The sequence below is a fragment of the Engystomops pustulosus genome, chromosome 3 (assembly GCF_040894005.1).
Source record: "Engystomops pustulosus chromosome 3, aEngPut4.maternal, whole genome shotgun sequence".
NCBI classification, from domain to species: Eukaryota; Metazoa; Chordata; class Amphibia; order Anura; family Leptodactylidae; genus Engystomops; species Engystomops pustulosus.
The window spans coordinates 225,763,003-225,780,131 of NC_092413.1; the positions used below are offsets into that span (position 1 = coordinate 225,763,003).

Genomic DNA, 17,129 nt, shown 5'->3' on the forward strand with positions numbered 1-17,129 from the left:
ATTGCTACCTCCAAAAGTCGTCCATATAGCTGCCTCCATACATCGTCCCTTTATCAAACGAGGTGTGTCAGGCAGAAATTTGGGTTGTTTTCATGGATTCCACATCAAAGTTGTTAACTTTGTCGCCACCCTGCTGTGTTATCCACAAAATATACTGGCAAACTTTTACCATTTAGGGATATTATTTCAGCGCTTCTTGCGCATCTGTTTACATTCCCCTCACCCGGCATATCCTAAACTTATAAGAACGCTACTACACTTGATCTTATACAAAAGGTTCTTAGAAGTGCTGTTTGGGGAGTAGCCTAGAGACAGGGGCTTGAATTGGCGAAAGCTCGCCTGGCAGCGGAGCGCCAGCTCCATGCGCATCATGCGCTTCTTGCGCATCTGTTTACATTCCCCTCACCCGCCATATCCCAAACTTATAAGAACGCTACTACACTTAACTTTGTGCAGGCTGGGACCGAGTCTGACCCTGGGGCTGGTCATATACTGCCGACGCAGAGAATTGCGGGGCCTACCTCGGTCCAGGTCTCAAAGGCCTACTATACCTCCTCCCACCCCTCCTCCACCTCCTCCTCCTCCGAATTACCATCCGTGGGCATGGCGCCATCAGTCGGTAGCTCTAGGCACAGCAGCAGTGCCGTCGCTAAGCGACAGCAGGCGGTGCTGAAACTGCTGAGCCTAGGCGATAAAAGGCACACCGCCCAAGAGCTATTACAGGGCATTCCACATCAAAGTTGTTAACTTTGTCGCCACCCTGCTGTGTAATCCACAAAATATACTTGCAAACTTTTACCATTTAGGGATATTATTTCAGCGCTTCTTGCGCATCTGTTTACATTCCCCTCACCCGCCATATCCTAAACTTATAAGAACGCTACTACACTTGATCTTATACAAAAGGTTCTTAGAAGTGCTGTTTGGGGAGTAGCCTAGAGACAGGGGCTTGGATTGGCAAAAGCTCGCCTGGCTGCAGAGCGCCAGCTCCATCCCAAGATCCAACTAACATAGTTGCAGCACCTTTAATCTACTACTAGTTCACTGCCTCCATAATAATAATAATAATGATCTTTATTTATATAGCGCCATCATATTCCGTAGCGCTTTACAAATCATAGGAAACAAATACAAATGTATTGTAACAGAGCACAACATTTGTATGGAACAACAGGAGTGAGGTCCCTGCTCGCCAGAGCTTACGGTTTATGAAGATGATGGGGTAACACGAGGTAAAAGAATATTTAACGGTCAAGCCATTCTTCTTAGGGAATAGAACAAAATATAATAAATGGAATTGCTGTCGCTTGAACCACTCAGCCGTCATCTTATATACCAGGTCCAGGGTGAATGGGACTGCAGAGAAGTCTGGTGCCTGTTGGTTGCTGGATAACAGATGGGAGGACGACACAGGACGGGTTAGTAGAAGAGTTAAAACTTCATGCAGTTAATGAGTGTTATAGGCTTGCCTAAAGAAATGGGTTTTAAGAGCACGTTTGAAACTTTGGAGGTTAGGTATTAGTCTGATAGTCCAGGGCAGAGCATTCCATAGAATTGGTGCAGCTCTAGAGAAGTCTTGGAGACGCGAGTGGGAGGTCCGCACTAGGGTAGAGGTTAATCTAAGATCACTGGCGGATCTAAGAGCACGGGTTGGGCGATAGACTGAGATAAGAGAGGAGAGGTAGGGGGGTGCAGCATTATACAGAGCTTTATGGATGAGGGTTATTATTATTTTAAACTGTATTCGAAAGGAGACTGGCAGCCAGTGCAGCGACTGGCATGAACTGTAAGCATACATGGTCCCCTTATCAAACGAGCTGTGTCAGGCAGAATTTTGGGTTGTTTTCATGGCTTCCATGTTAACTTTGTCGCCACCCTGCTGTGTAATCCACAAAATATACTGGCAAACTTTTATCATGTACCGATATTATTTGAGCGCTTCTTGCTCACCTCCTTTGGTTCCTCTCTGACACCCATTGGTTTGAAGCCTGAGTCCATTTAGGGTATGTCGCCATGCCACTCTCTAGCCTGCTGCCGCTGCCTCTGCATGCCGTCCCCTATAGTGTCAGGGTCAATTATTGGATGTTTTAGATGCTATCTAGCCTCATTCTGTCACTCTGTCATGGCCATGCTGTTGCCCATAATTTCGGCATAATGGTGCGATTAAGCAGCCTCAGAGGCATCCATGCATGCTGCCCCTGCTGTTTCCTGTCCATTTCCGTGGTGTTTCCATCCTTTTCTGAGGTTCCCAGGTGTTTGGCCAAGCTTCCCTGTGCAGAGCCTTGGTCCCCTTGAAAAATGCTCGAGTCTCCCATTGACTTCAATGGGGTTCGTTATTCGAGACGAGCACTCGAGCATCGGGAAAAGTTCGTCTCGAATAACGAGTACCCGAGCATTTTAGTGTTCGCTCATCTCTAGTTACTACTTCCCATCTCACAGCTTCAGCTAACATCACAGACTGTCTGACCACCCGTCACTGTCCAGTCTCTGTCAGTCACCGTAAAAGTGATCCTTTGCCACAATTTAGTGAACATACTGTTATATATGGGCATTTAAGGCAAAAAACTTAATTTCACACAAGGAGATGACCTTACCCAGTCCTTTTCAGCTAGTGAGATGGGAGAGACATTCAGGGCAGACAAAAAAAAAAATACACTTACCCAAGCGCTCATTGTCAGTTCTGGTCACTGGCCGCCTGGACTCCTGCGGAGGTCATCTCGATGGTCAGATGTCCATAAAAATATGCCCAATGAGAGAGGTCAATTAATGTTAGAGATTTTTATCTGGGCCTAACCGCCCTTAGCAGTTGTACAGGTGACTTTCAAATTAACCCTTTCATGGTTGTCCTGGTACCAGGAACTTGAACATAAAACCAAGACATGTCAGTCTCTTAGTGTATGTAAAGATCTTCTCCCATTTAATCAGCGCTGAATGTATAAAAAGACTGAAAGATCAGCATTGGTGGGCGTGACAAGGAGATAAGGTGCTTGGATGCTATAGGCTTAGTCTAAATGTACTACAACCTCTCTCTAATACATTTTACAAAGAGTTAATTAATTGTGCTCAGTTCTCAGGGACCTTCTACACAGATAAACAATATTGTTTATACTAATTTCCTGAGAAGAAAGAGATAAACTGGCACCAAAAATCTAAATATTGAACTAATGATGAAGGACAGACTGGCTTCTCATTAAATGTCAAAGGGAATTAGCTGACAAGTAAGCAAACACGTTACATAAAATGAAGTTTGAATCATGACATTAACTGGACAGTGCTTGACCCCTGGCATGACCCTTGGCTAATACTTAAAATGGCCGACGTTCCCTTATTCTGGGATTTCTTAAGTCAAGATGGCGTCCGAAACCAGTGCGATCTCCTTAACACTAATAATCATCATACTGGGGGCACTATTACTAATAATCATACTGGGGGCACTATTACTAATAATCATCATATTGGGGGCACTATTAGCACGTCTAGGGGGCACTGGTAGATTTTGGATGATTACTATAGAGTGAATGTAATATTTTTTGCCAAACTCCCAGTAATTTTTGCTTTTTTCCAGCGATTGCTGTTCTAGTTACTGATATCACCTGGTTAACCCTTTATCTTCTCCTCGACCACTTCTACATATAATATGCTTAGACCCGTGGATCTCCGTCAGTATTTTCTATATTTTGCAGCTTTTACTAATTTGTTTGCTTTCCCTTTTAGCTCAATAAATATATAAGAAGAGTTCATTTTACAACTACTGGAGGAGAATCCATTTACTTTGATGCTAAAGGAAACTTTCCCTCTGGATTTGACCTGGTAAATTATTACATATACGCAAACGATTCAGTGAGGGAGCGCACGGTCGGACATTTCTATGAACACAACGGCCGCCACCAGTTTTCTATAAATGAACGTTCAATTATCTGGAATTGGAACTATCAGTATTTGCAGGTGAATAAGGTTTATTACACTCTGCAGTCTATAGGATTCTTCATGTCGACGCGTCTTCTAGTCTTCATTATTATTATTTCTTATGTAATAAGAAGGGGATAACATAATGTGGAGTCCTGGCCGCAGCTTCCGCTGGGTGAGAAATACTCTGCAGGTTTACAACTTGTCAATCTTAATGCTAAAAAGTCATCAAAAAGGAACGAAAATGTCTCCAATGTTACAAACATAAGAACTTCACTGTTGAACTATTTAGGACTTTGTACATATAATGGATGTGGACACTAAGTGTCAATTTAAACAATAACATTTTAATATTAAAACATTCAAAAAATAAAAATCATTAGATGACATACAATAAATATTATGCACTTATATCCTATTGTACAATATTATTCTAGATGATTTCTGAGATAATGTCCGATAGTGTTTCTTCTTAGTCTGAAGTTAAATAGTGCAGCATTAGTCCTTTTATCAGAAAGATATACAGTTCATACGTATGACAAAATATGTAAAAAAAGCTGAAAAAATTGAGAAAAAAAAATTGTATTTGTATATGAGGTTTTCATTAGATGTACGTGTATTAAAAAATGCCGGCTATTCAACTTTATCGCATAGATATCTTTATAAATACCAATTACTTATATCATGTAGCTTTTTGATGGAATTAGTATCCAGGAGGCTTGTGCTCACAGATTATAGGGCCCTGTATCCGTGGCACTAATACGGACAGGACAGTGTTAATCTGAATGTAGTTTCCAGCATCGGTTTAAGTGAAAGTTATTGTGATATAAATCTTTACGTGTTTACAGGTCTTTAAGTAGGATTAAACACTCCCGGTTAGTTGATCTCTTGAGAATTACGGGGTTAGGACTCTGTTTTCCTCAGAGTTGGGATCTTTGGCTTGAGCTCGTTTCCCCGGCCTGTTGTGCTCTAGTAGACTTCATGTGTCAGGTTCTTTGGGGCTTTTGTGTAAACTATGGGTGGTCTGTCTGGTAGTATCTCATGGAAGGTCTTATCTAGAGATGAGTGAGTATACTCGTCCAAGCTTGATGCTCATTCGAGTATTAGAGTATCTTAGAGATGGAGCATTTAATTAAGAAAAGACAGTGAAGAACAGTGAAGAATACAATTAAAACAGTGAACACGGTGAACACAGCATCATTTAAGTGAAGAACACAGTGAAGAACACAGTGAAGAACAGATTGCAGATGTTCCGAACATCTGCTCACTTAGCCGAAGACACGAGCGCCGATGCTGGATCAGGCATGCAGGAGCGGAGGCTGAAGTGGAGCGGAGTGGGGGCTGGAGTGTGCATGGAGGAGCAGAGCAGGACTGGAGCGGGCGTGGAGGATCGTAGAGGGCATGGAGGAGCGGGTATCACGGAGCGGAGCGGGGCTGGAGCGGCGGGGAGGATCAGAGAGGGGCTGGAGTGGGCATGGAGGAGCGGGCATCACGGAGCGGGGGCTGGAGCGGGCATGGAGGAGCGGAGCGGGGCTGGAGCGGGCATGGAGGATCGGAGCCGGGGCTGAAGTGGAGGTTGGAGCGGAACGGGCTAGAGCAGGACCAACAGCACAGAAAGAACACAGTGAAGAACAGATTGCAGATGGAAACATCTGCAATGTGTCCTTCACACATATTGTTCTTCATATACTATTGTGAAGAAGATCGTTCTGCACGCGTGTCTTCCGATACGTTAGCAGATGTACGGAACATCTGCAATGTGTTCTTCTTTAGTGTTCTTTCAATGAAAAATGCTTGAGTCTCCCATTGCCTTCAATGGGGCTCGTTATTCGAGACGAGCACTCGAGCATCGGGAAAAGTTTGTCTCGAATAACGAGTACCCGAGCATTTTAGTGCTCGCTCATCTCTAGTCTTATCGTTTGTTAGAATATCCCATTGTTTGGTTATAATTTTTTGTAATTTCCTGTATTGTGTGCTGTAAGGTAGTACTAGTTTACTATAATTTTTTATTGAATTTCTTCCTTTTTGTGATGCAGTTTGTGAAGATCTTTCCTATTGAGATGTCTCACTTTTGTTAGAGCTGATTCTAGTTTGAGATTCTAGTTTTGGAATTCGTGTGTTAATCCTCCTGCTTCTTCCTCAAATTTTTCTGTTTTAGTGCAGTTCCTTCTCAATCGCCTATACTGACCGGACGGGATATTATCCAGCCACTTGAGAAGGGGCAACTTTGTCTCGATATATAGCTGTTCCTCCATGTTGGTTTCCTGTACGTGCTGCATTCTACGTGGCCCTCTCTTCTATCTATTTGTAGGTCCAGAAATTCATCTTTCACCTGACTTATATTGGGTGTAAATTGAAGATTGAAATTATTATCATTCAATGTTGAAATGAAATTTGTTAGTTCCAATTCACTTTTATTCCAAACTAAAATGATGTCATCGATATAACGACGCCAGAGCACCAGGCCGCCACCAAGCCTGCTATCTATGGTTAGATGTTCCCAATATGCCATAAATAGATTAGTCCAATATAACAATACCTCCCCCCTTGTCTGCTGGGCGGATAGCAATGTTATTATTTTTCTGTAAATTCCTTATTGCTTGTTGTTCCCATTTTGTCAGGTTTTTGATGTCTATTATTTAGTTTTAGTTTTTTTATTTCTTTTTCACCGGCCAATTTGAAGAAGAGGATTTCTTTGCTCATCTCTCGTCGGGGAAAAAAAATTTTGATTTTGGCTTTAAATCTGTGTGTTTGTATGTTCCTATCACTGTGTCATTACTATCTGTGATGGGGTTTTTTATGAGGGATTTTAAAAAAAAATACTTCTTTAAGCATAGGTTTCGCATATATTTTTCTATACCCACATAAACTTCAAATTTGTCTAATCTATGGCTCGGTGCAAATTTTAATCCTTTATTAAGCAGGCAAGATATGATTTTTTGACAGCGATGTTTTACTTAAATTGAATATTCCTGATGCTTCTCTGTTATATGTTGCCCATATTATTCTCTTTGTGTTGTGCTTGTTTCTGTGTCCTCTTCTAACTCTGTGTCCCTTAGAAAAAAACATCACAGATAGTAATGACATAGTGATAGGAACATACAAACACACAGATTTAAAACCAAAATCAAGATTTTTTTCCCCGACAAGAGATGAGCATAGAAATGACCTCTTTCAAATTGGCCGGTGAAAAAGAAATAAAAAAAACTAAAACTAAATAATAGACATCAAAAACCTGACAAAATGGGAACAACAAGCAATAAGGAATTTACAGAAAAATAATAACATTACTGTCCGCCCAGCAGACACGAGGGGAGGTATTGTTATATTGCATACTCAAGAGTATAACAAGGAATACCTAAGACAACTCCAAGACATGAACACCTACCGTACACTACCAAGTGATGCCTCCAATTCATACACAACACAACTAATTTGTCTCTTACAAGAAGCGTATAACACAAATCATTACAAAAAAAGAGTACTACCACATATTACACAGAAATTACAGGATACCAATATTTTATCGTTTACCAAAAATTCACAAAGATAAAAATAATCCCCCCCCCCCCGGCAGACCAATAGTCTCCTGTATAGGATCGTTAACAGCAAATCTGTCTCAATATATAGACAATTTTTTACAAGATAATGGGAAAAATACAAAAAAGTTATTTAAGAGACACCACTAATTATTGCCATTTTGGAAAATTTACAGTGGGATGAGAGCTGGTTATTGGCCACACTGGATGTAAGTTCCCTATATACATCTATAAAACACAATCTAGGCATCCGAGCTATAGAATACCTGACAAACACCGGAAGCTTAAACCATGAACAAATCACCTTTATTCTGCAGTGTATTCAATTCACACTAGAATATGCTAATCTATTTATGGCATATTGGGAACATCTAACCATAGATAGCAGGCTTGGTGGCGGCCTGGTGCTCTGGCGTCGTTATATCGATGACATCATTTTAGTTTGGAATAAAAGTGAATTGGAACTAACAAATTTCATTTCAACATTGAATGATAATAATTTCGATCTTCAATTTACACCCAATACAAGTGAAAGTTGAATTTCTGGACCTACAAATAGATAGAAGAGAGGGCCACGTAGAATGCAGCACATACAGGAAACCAACATCGAGGAACAGCTATATATCGAGACAAAGTTGCCCCAATCCCAAGTGGCTGGATAATATACCTTCCGGCGATTGAGAAGGAACTGCACTCAAAAATTTGAGGAAGAAGCAGGTGGATTAACACACAAATTCCAAAACTAGAATCTAAAACTAGAATCAGCTCTAACAAAAGTGAGACATCTCAATAGAAAAGATCTCCTAAAAGAAAAAACAATATCTTCACAAACTAAATCACAAAAAGGAAGAAATTCAATAAAAAATAATAGTAAACTAGTTCTACCTTACAGCACACAATACAGGAAATTACAAAAAATTATAACTGAACAATGGGATATTCTAACAAACGGTAAGACCTTCCATGAGATACCACCAGACAGACCCCCCATAGTTTACACAAAAGCCCCAAAGAACCTGACACATGAAGTCTACTAGAGCACAACAGGCCGGGGAAACGAGCTCAAGCCAAAGATCCCAACTCTGAGGAAAACAGAGTCCTAACCCCGTAATTCTCAAGAGATCAACTAACCGGGAGTGTTTAATCCTACTTAAAGACCTGTAAACACGTAAAGATTTATATCACAATAACTTTCACTTAAACCGATGCTGGAAACTACATTCAGATTAACACTGTCCTGTCCGTATTAGTGCCACGGATACAGGGCCCTATAATCTGTGAGCACAAGCCTCCTGGATACTAATTCCATCAAAAAGCTACATGATATAAGTAATTGGTATTTATAAAGATATCTATGCGATAAAGTTGTATAGCCGGCATTTTTTAATACACGTACATCTAATGAAAACCTCATATACAAATACAATTTTTTTTTCTCTATTTTTTCAGCTTTTTTTTACATATTTTGTCATACATATAAACTGTATATCTGTTCTGATAAAAGGACTAATGCTGCACTATTTAACTTCAGACTAAGAAGAAACACTATCGGACATTATCTCAGAAATCATCTAGAATAATATTGTACAATAGGATATAAGTGCATAATATTTATTGTATGTCATCTAATGATTTTTATTTTTTGAATGTTTTAATATTAAAATTTCATTGTTTAAATTGCCACAAAGTCTGAGACAGTTCGCACTTGGTAGCACGTGGCACTGATAGGTAAAGGTTGGTAAGTGCCACTCTCAAATACTTTTTCTGCTTTGAATATGTTTAGGACTTTGTACCTGGTGCCAGGTTTTACCAAATTCTATCCACACGCATCGAGGTTGCGCCGTAGTCAGATCTACCGCTATGTTATTTCATGTACATTGAAATGGTTTAGTTAGAAGAAGACATCAGTCCATTAAGTCCAACCTACATCTTATTTTGTGTTGATCCAGGAGAAGGTAAAAACCCTGAAAGGCTGAAGCCAATTTGCCCAAAGCTCGGAATTTATTTCCAACCCCAATATGGCAGCCAGAATAACTCCCTGGATCAACAGAATAGGATACACTTAGACTGTAAGCTCATGTGACCAGGTCCTTAATTCTAATTAATTAAGTTTACAGGCAGTCACCGGGTTATGTACTTAGGTTTGTTCTTAAGTTGAATTTGTATGTAAGTCGAAACTGTATATTTTTATAAATATTTGCTGTTATAGGACCAAGGATTATCAATAAAGTCTCATTACAGACACCTTACAGCTGATCATTGCAGTCTGGGACTATAGTAACATCCAGAGAGGTCACCAGAGGTCACAGTGGGCAGAGGGATCCGTCTTTAACCTGGGTTTGTAAATCGGGAATCCGTAAGTAGGGGACTGTCGTTATGTTATTTTTACTAGTGGTAAATATCAATAAATTGAACAGATCAAAAAAAATCTTTGTCAAATGGCTGATAGTTAACAGATAAGGTGATAAGGTTTTGGTGGTTTGCAGCAAGAGTTTTAGAGGAATAAATTAGGCATTCAAAAAGGTGCAGGATAGGTCATGGGAGGCTGGGAAAAGGAGCAGGATAGGTCATGGGAGGCTGGGGAAAGGTGCAGGATAGGTCATGGGAGGCTGGGAAAAGGAGCAGGATAGGTCATGGGAGGCTGGGGAAAGGTGCAGGATAGGTCATGGGAGGCTGGGGAAAGGTGCAGTATAGGTCATGGGAGGCTGGGAAAAAGGTTCAGGATAGGTCATGGGAGGCTGGGGAAAGGTGCAGGATAGGTCATGGGAGGCTGGAAAAAAGGTGCAGGATAGGTCATGGGAGGCTGGAAAAAAGGTGCAGGATAGGTCATAGGAGGCTGGGGAAAAGGTGCAGGATAAGGTCATGGGAGGCTGGGGAAAAGGTGCAGGATAGGTCATAGGAGGCTGGGGAAAAGGTGCAGGATAAGGTCATGGGAGGCTGGGAAAAAAGGTGCAGGATAGGTCATAGGAGGCTGGGGAAAAGGTGCAGGATAAGGTCATGGGAGGCTGGGGAAAGGAGCAATTCATGGGACAGCAAGGGAAGTGTTCAGTTCTGTATCTCAAATCAGCTTATAGAAGCCATCGGACCATTCAGAGAAAAAATTAGGAGCCAGGCTAAAAAAATAAAAGTGACCTCCTCAGTCGCTATAGATGTCACGGTCCGTCGGATCCACACCCCCTTTTGTATACAGGGGCACGGAAGTGTGTGGAAGCACAATAATCTTGCAAGGAAGTATAAGCAAGGCTGGATTTAAATAGGAATTCCAATCAAGGAAGGGGTGGAGCAAATCCATGGAAACAGGAACTAGGAACTGGAAGATCAAGAACTAGGCCAAGGATCAGCACGCGAGCTGTCCATAGCTCGCAGAGTCTGCTGGTTCAAGTCCTGACACCCAGGGATTTCCTGTATTCAGATGGAACCTCACTTCTCCCTACTATGTTCTGTGAATCAGTCTCTTTGCTGCTTCCAGGCCTTTGATTACTGGTAATTCAGCAGACTCCCTGGCTAGGAGGCTGCAAATCAGGGAAGAGGTCCAAAAGATGTTGCTTTCTGGCTCAAAGGACCAAGTTGTCAGAAGAATTTTCTTTTCTGCCATGAAGATAAGTAATAGGAGGCTCTTTATTCTTGTGTAGATTATCGATAACCAAGAAAGAAAATAGTCTCGATGGACAAGAAATAGACTGAGCAAAATCTCTCTGTCTCTGCTTGGGATTTTGTAGCATGAAATTGGATTGTGGCACACCAGCGCTGGGTTTTCACGAGACAGAAATCGGGGGGCGTGGCCGTTGGAAAACCCGGCGGATTCATAAAAACCACGGAATTTTTTTAAAAAATTGTGTCGCAAAAATAGCACTCACGTACACCGAGTCGGAGGAGGTGAATTCCGGCGGACTTCAGTGCAGCAGCGACACCAAGTTGACATTGGAAGCATGACCTTAGTGAATCCCGGCAAAACCCAAATCAGCGTTGGAGAACGCGCCTCTGGATCACGAATGGACCGGGTAAGTAAATCTGCCCCATAATTTGTTATAACTACAAAAAATAATCTGAATGAAGTTGTGATGAGAGTAGTACCCTACCAAAATCTACGGGCCTCCTGATTCACAGTCTGCCATGGCAGTACCTGTCCCTCCTCACCAACTGATAGTCCAAGTGACCGGCAGCAGCTTTTTGGTGAGTGCTCTTTATATGTTACTACTGCAGATTTTTGGATATTCCTTGTCCACCCTGGTGCCTCTTCCTCTCCTTCCTCTCATATCATTACTGATAAGCTTTCCTTCTCACCTTCCCCTTTCTGTAAAGATCTCAGTTTGTCGCTTCCTTGTATTTTTGGTGTCCCTGTATATGTAATTGATATTAGGACCCGGGTGAGGCCACTCTTCAGTTTATTGCTCTGGATTATGCTGGTTCTTATTTGCTATTGAAAATGTCAATGAAAATTAATTTGAAAGAAAGAAAAAACTCTGGAAGGTTCCTGTTAACCCCAGGAGAGATGACCTCCCTGCCCAGAGTTTGCATTACATTATGACACATCACACTGATGCCGGACTGTATCTGACTATGTATTCCAGACCCCGCGCTCCGTCTGTAGTGAGAGTTGTCTCCCCGGATACAAGAAAGTCCCAGAGGAAGGGAAACAGAAATGCTGCTACAAGTGCGCCCCCTGTGCAGAAGGCGAGATCTCCAACCAGACCGGTGAGTGCCGGACATTTACCGAATTGTCTAAACCATCTTTGTTTATCTGTTAAATGAAAATAGTTTTGGTGGAACTCACTGATTTGAGATCTTTTATCTGTCATCCACTTTTACTTCTCTACGATTGACATCATAATGGGCACAAGACGCATTGGAGCTCATTTACTTACCCTTCCTGTGCGATCCCCGAAAGTGCATTGTCCGACCGAAATGCACTTCTGCCGCGATTCACTAAGATCGTGCGCCCGATATCCTGCATGTGTCACTTCCCTGCTCAGGTCCCGGAGTTCACCTTCTTCTTCCTGGTGCATGTAAGTGCATTGTCTGTGTATAATTCGCTGTGCGAGGAGTCACTAAGATCGTGTGCTCGATATCCTGCATGTGTCACTTCCCTGCTCAGGTCCCCGGAGTTCACCTTCTTCTTTCCGATACATGTAAGTGCATTGGATGCGACACAATTTGAGAGTTAATTCCCACGATCTTAGTGAATCGCGGCAGAGTGCATTCTGTTGGACAATGCACTTCGGGTGAACTCTGTCAGCCGGGTAAGTAAATGTGCCCCATAGTGTTTTCTGCCACCCATCAGCATCCACCAACACACATTGCTATGTTTAGCTGTAGCTAATATTGTAATGTGCTTGCAAAGTAGTCAATATTGTACTGGTGTCCCCACAGAAGCCCATATAATAATGGTACCTCAATTTGTAGCTAAAACAGTAGTAGCCACTCTTGTTAGCCTATATAGAAACAGGACCGCCACGTGTTAAAGGTGCACCAAAACAAAACTTAGTGCGCTCTGTTGGAGCTGTGCAGTAGGCGCCAGATTCATGAAGAATGGATTCAAGATTTCTGGAGCCCCCTGCACACTGCACAGGACACTGCACATAGTACACATGGCACTGCTCTTGGTAAACGTTGGCCAGCATATAGTGAGTATATCAGGAAAATCTTTACAACACTCCCCCCACAAAAAATATAAAATTTGGTAAAATTACAGTTATTGTTAATGAGCGTGATAGACGCCTGCTTCCCCGCAAAAATGGAAATTCATGAGATTTCTTTGTGTAGAGCTGCTTAGTCTAAGAGCTCATGAAAGAGATAAACAGGCGCGTGTCATACGTTTTTTGAAGACACAGCTGCACCTAATGCGATACTTTCAGATCAATGCACGTGTTCATTATTTTGACCTAGTATTCCTTCATTTTGTAGCGCATGGAGCAACTAGAGCATTTGACTATTTCTTTGATGAGATTTTTTTACACTTCATTTTTACACTTTTTGCATTCTGTCTTTCACTAGTCTCAGCAATGCCCTATTTCACTCCTGTCTGTCTTACGTTAATTCCACCACATTCGTCTGTTTCCTGCTTATTTTGTTTTGGGTGGCAGACGGTTATGCTAGTTGTGATGGATAGATGCTTTCTCTTTCCACATTCCTTCCCAGATACATGTGTTTACTGTTTGGGTTAAAAATCAGAGCGCCTGGTCCAACCATGCATGGACTTCCCTTAAGAAGATCATTTGACCTCACCACCCTCCTTTTTGGGTTCTATACTCACCACCTTACCTCCATTACCTTCCATTATCTGTTTTGGATTTTCTTTTTCACACATTTTGTACAATCTTTCTCCTATGTTTTGTTTTGTTCTGTTGTTGTCTCTGTGTTTTCACTTTGGTGCAGGAAGGGAATGTCACTCAGTTTTCACCTACTGTCTAGGGTAGGGTCGGCAAGTAAGTATGGACATTACTGCTCACTGTCTGCCTCTTCCCTTACAGTTTCCTTTTATTTTCTTGTCCTATGTAACCCTTAAACTAGAGTTTATGAGCATCCATGAAATACCGATATGATACAGATAGAAATTATTAGCATCTTGTTTGTGTACCCCAAGAGTATTACTCTTCTGCGCCAAAATGAGTGGGTTCTTAGTATCCAATAATCATCTGTCAACCAGAGGCAGATACCTGACACTTTATAATAAATTGTGAATTAAAACAGGATTTAAAAAGCTCCAATTACTGACCAGGTGTAACAGGTGATGTGTTAAGAACGGTCAATAACAAGGAAAAAAAGAAATTGCTATTTCTTATTGAATGTCTCCAAAAAATAGAATTGAGAGTGATGAAAGTCATGTTACCAAAAAAATTGCAAGTAGTTTCCAAAAAAAGGAAATGTCCTCACACAAATTCATTTAAGAAAGAATAAAAAAACTCTAGAATGAGATTCCAAAAATAGAATAAGAGAAATTAGGCAAGAATTACAAATCTGAGTATAAATACTAAGGAAAGAAAACAATAGGAAAGTAACAAGACACTAGAGGGCCCTGCTCACAGTAGCGATAAATGAGCCTAGGGTAGGAGGTTGATGTACCCCAAGGAGTGTAAAATGGACATATTAAAAATGGAGCTGACCCAAAATATTTCCAAAATGGTGTCTCTTTATTTGGAAGATAAAAATGGTGCACAGTAAAGACGACGCGTTTTGCACCATTTTGGAAATATTTTGGATCAGCGCCGTTTCTAATACGTCCATTTTACTCTCCTTGAGGTACTTTAACAACCTCCCCTAGGCTCATTTATCGCTACTACACACCCTGAGGCCACCTACACCGCAGGGGAAAGGACGAGGCTGCGATCACACAGTTGTGCCTGTTACTAAGCACCACCCGAGAAGGTTATTATACCTTTATTCCTAACTCCCTCAATGTATGGAAAGTATTTGTGTGCTAGGTAATGATATTTTATTTTTATTTTTGAGCAAACTCCTGAAGAGCCTACCGTCCATGAGGAAGGTGACTTGTATGATGGTCCAGCCAAATAAATAGATAAATAATGTTGAATAAACCAGTCACCAGCGGCTATTGATACAGGAGCCAGGGTGCATCAGTCTTCAGAGAGACCTGTTCAAAGTTATCAAGTGATCAATCAGTGAAAATCAAGAGAAAAAAAAGTGAAAGTTACATGCAACTAAGCAATGTTATAGGCCTCCCTGATAAGATGGGCTTTTAGGGCACATAAAAGTTCGATAGTTGGGTTATAGCCTGATAGATCGAGGTAGTGCATTCCAGAGAATAGGTGCAGCTCGGGTAAAGTCCTGAAGACGTGAATTGGAGTTCACTGGAAGATCGAAGAGCACAGACTGGGCTACGGACTGAGATGAGGATAGAAATGTAGTTAGGTACAGCACTGTGCAGAGCTTTGTGGATGAGGGTGATTATTTGAATTCAATATAAAAGATGATGGGCAGCCAGTGAAGTGTCACAGACTGGAGGTATCCATGTAGTGCTGGGAATGATAAACCATTCTGCCGGCTGCATTAAGAATAAATTCTAGAGGAGAGAGTTTAGTGGAAGACTGATGAGTAGGGAATTAGAGTAGTGAAGACGAGAGTGAAATGATAAAATAGAAACTGATTTTCTTTCCTGTAGACATGGAGAGATGTGTGGAGTGTCCTGAAGACCACTGGTCTAATGATAGAAGAGACGCCTGTGTCCCGCGACCACTTGAGTTCCTGTCCTATGAAGATACTTTGGGATTGTCTCTCATTATCGTCAATCTCTTCTTCTGTTTTGTGACTCTCGTTGTGTTGGGGATATTTATAAAACACAAGAACACGGCAATTGTCAAAGCCAATAACCAGAACCTGAGCTTCATCCTTCTCCTCTCTCTACTCCTGTCATTCCTATGTCCTCTGTTATTCATAGGACGTCCCACCAGGATATCATGTCTGCTCCGACAGGTGACATTTGAAGTCATTTTTAGTCTTGCAGTTTCTACAATTTTAGCTAAAACAGTCACCGTAGTCTTGGCCTTTCACACCATCCAACCAGGCAGAACAATGCGGCAGTGGATGGGGAGACATATGTCCACATCTTTACTTGTTATCGGTATAATAGGAGAGGTTCTGATCTGTGTCTCCTGGTTGATCTGTTCCCCTCCATTCCCTGATTATAACACTGAGATAGAGGTTGGGAAGATAATCTTACAATGTGATGAGGGATCTGCCGTAGCTTTCTTCCTGTCCATTGGCTACATTGGATTCCTGGCTGTCCTGAGCTTTATTGTAGCATTTTTTGCCAGGAAACTTCCAGACACCTTCAACGAGGCTCAGTACATCACCTTCAGCATGCTGGTCTTCTGCAGTGTGTGGATCTCCTTCATCCCGGCCTATCTCAGCACCAAGGGGAAGTACATGGTGGCCGTGGAGGTTTTCGCCATCTCGGCCTCCAGTGCAGGACTTCTGGGCTGCATCTTCATCCCCAAATGTTACATAATTTTACTGAGACCAGAACTGAACAGAAAGTCAAAGTTGATTAAAATTAATTATGATGAATAACTGTATCTATAACCATTTTTAAAGTCTCACTTATCATTATCCATCGACTGTGGTCTGAGTTTTATTTCTATTTTGTTTCTAATCTTTCTTAATTTTGGACGTCCAAGCGATTGTGTGTGAGTTTTTTTTTCTAACTGAAGAATTAGTTTATTATTGTTAAAAACCCATAGAACATCTACAACACGAGCCAGAACCGTGGCCCACACGAGGAGAGAGTGGAAGTGGAAATTTGCACTAAATTTCTTTTTTTTTGTTTCTTTCTTTTTATTGTTTTGTTGAATAAAACAAACAAATATTGCAGTGCATGTATTACAATGGATGTAAATGTCAGCTTATGATATCAGGTTTTGAGGTACAGGTATATATCAAGCAATACATGTCATAGCATAACAATTAACACATGTAAAATAAAACATAAACATTAAACAATGTCCATCTAAGTTCCTCCAATTATTATTATGGTTTAAAGATTGTCGTCGCTAGTTTTGGTGATCCACATAATCATAATGGGTGGGCAGAACGAAAGTCATTCCAAGCTGCCCATTGTTTCTCGCAAATGCTCAGTTGGCCTTTAGTTTTTGCGATAAGTGATTCCATTTTATAATTATTATCTACTGTATGTAAAATTTCTTGCATTGAGGGGAGGGAGGATGATTT

The 17,129-nt window shown here is 41.3% G+C and overlaps 1 protein-coding gene across 1 annotated transcript in view; it reads left to right on the top strand.

The window, feature by feature from the left end:
• LOC140122985 (vomeronasal type-2 receptor 26-like) overlaps positions 1-16,520 on the top strand; it is a 51,023-nt gene extending 34,503 nt beyond the window's left edge. Inside the window, exons 2-4 of the mRNA XM_072144235.1 lie at positions 3,715-3,810; positions 12,017-12,140; positions 15,565-16,520. Of these exons, the coding sequence (XP_072000336.1) occupies positions 3,715-3,810; positions 12,017-12,140; positions 15,565-16,472 (1,128 nt within the window). The 3' untranslated portion in view covers positions 16,473-16,520. The remainder of the gene's footprint in view (positions 1-3,714; positions 3,811-12,016; positions 12,141-15,564) is intronic.
• Positions 16,521-17,129: the final 609 nt, after the last annotated feature.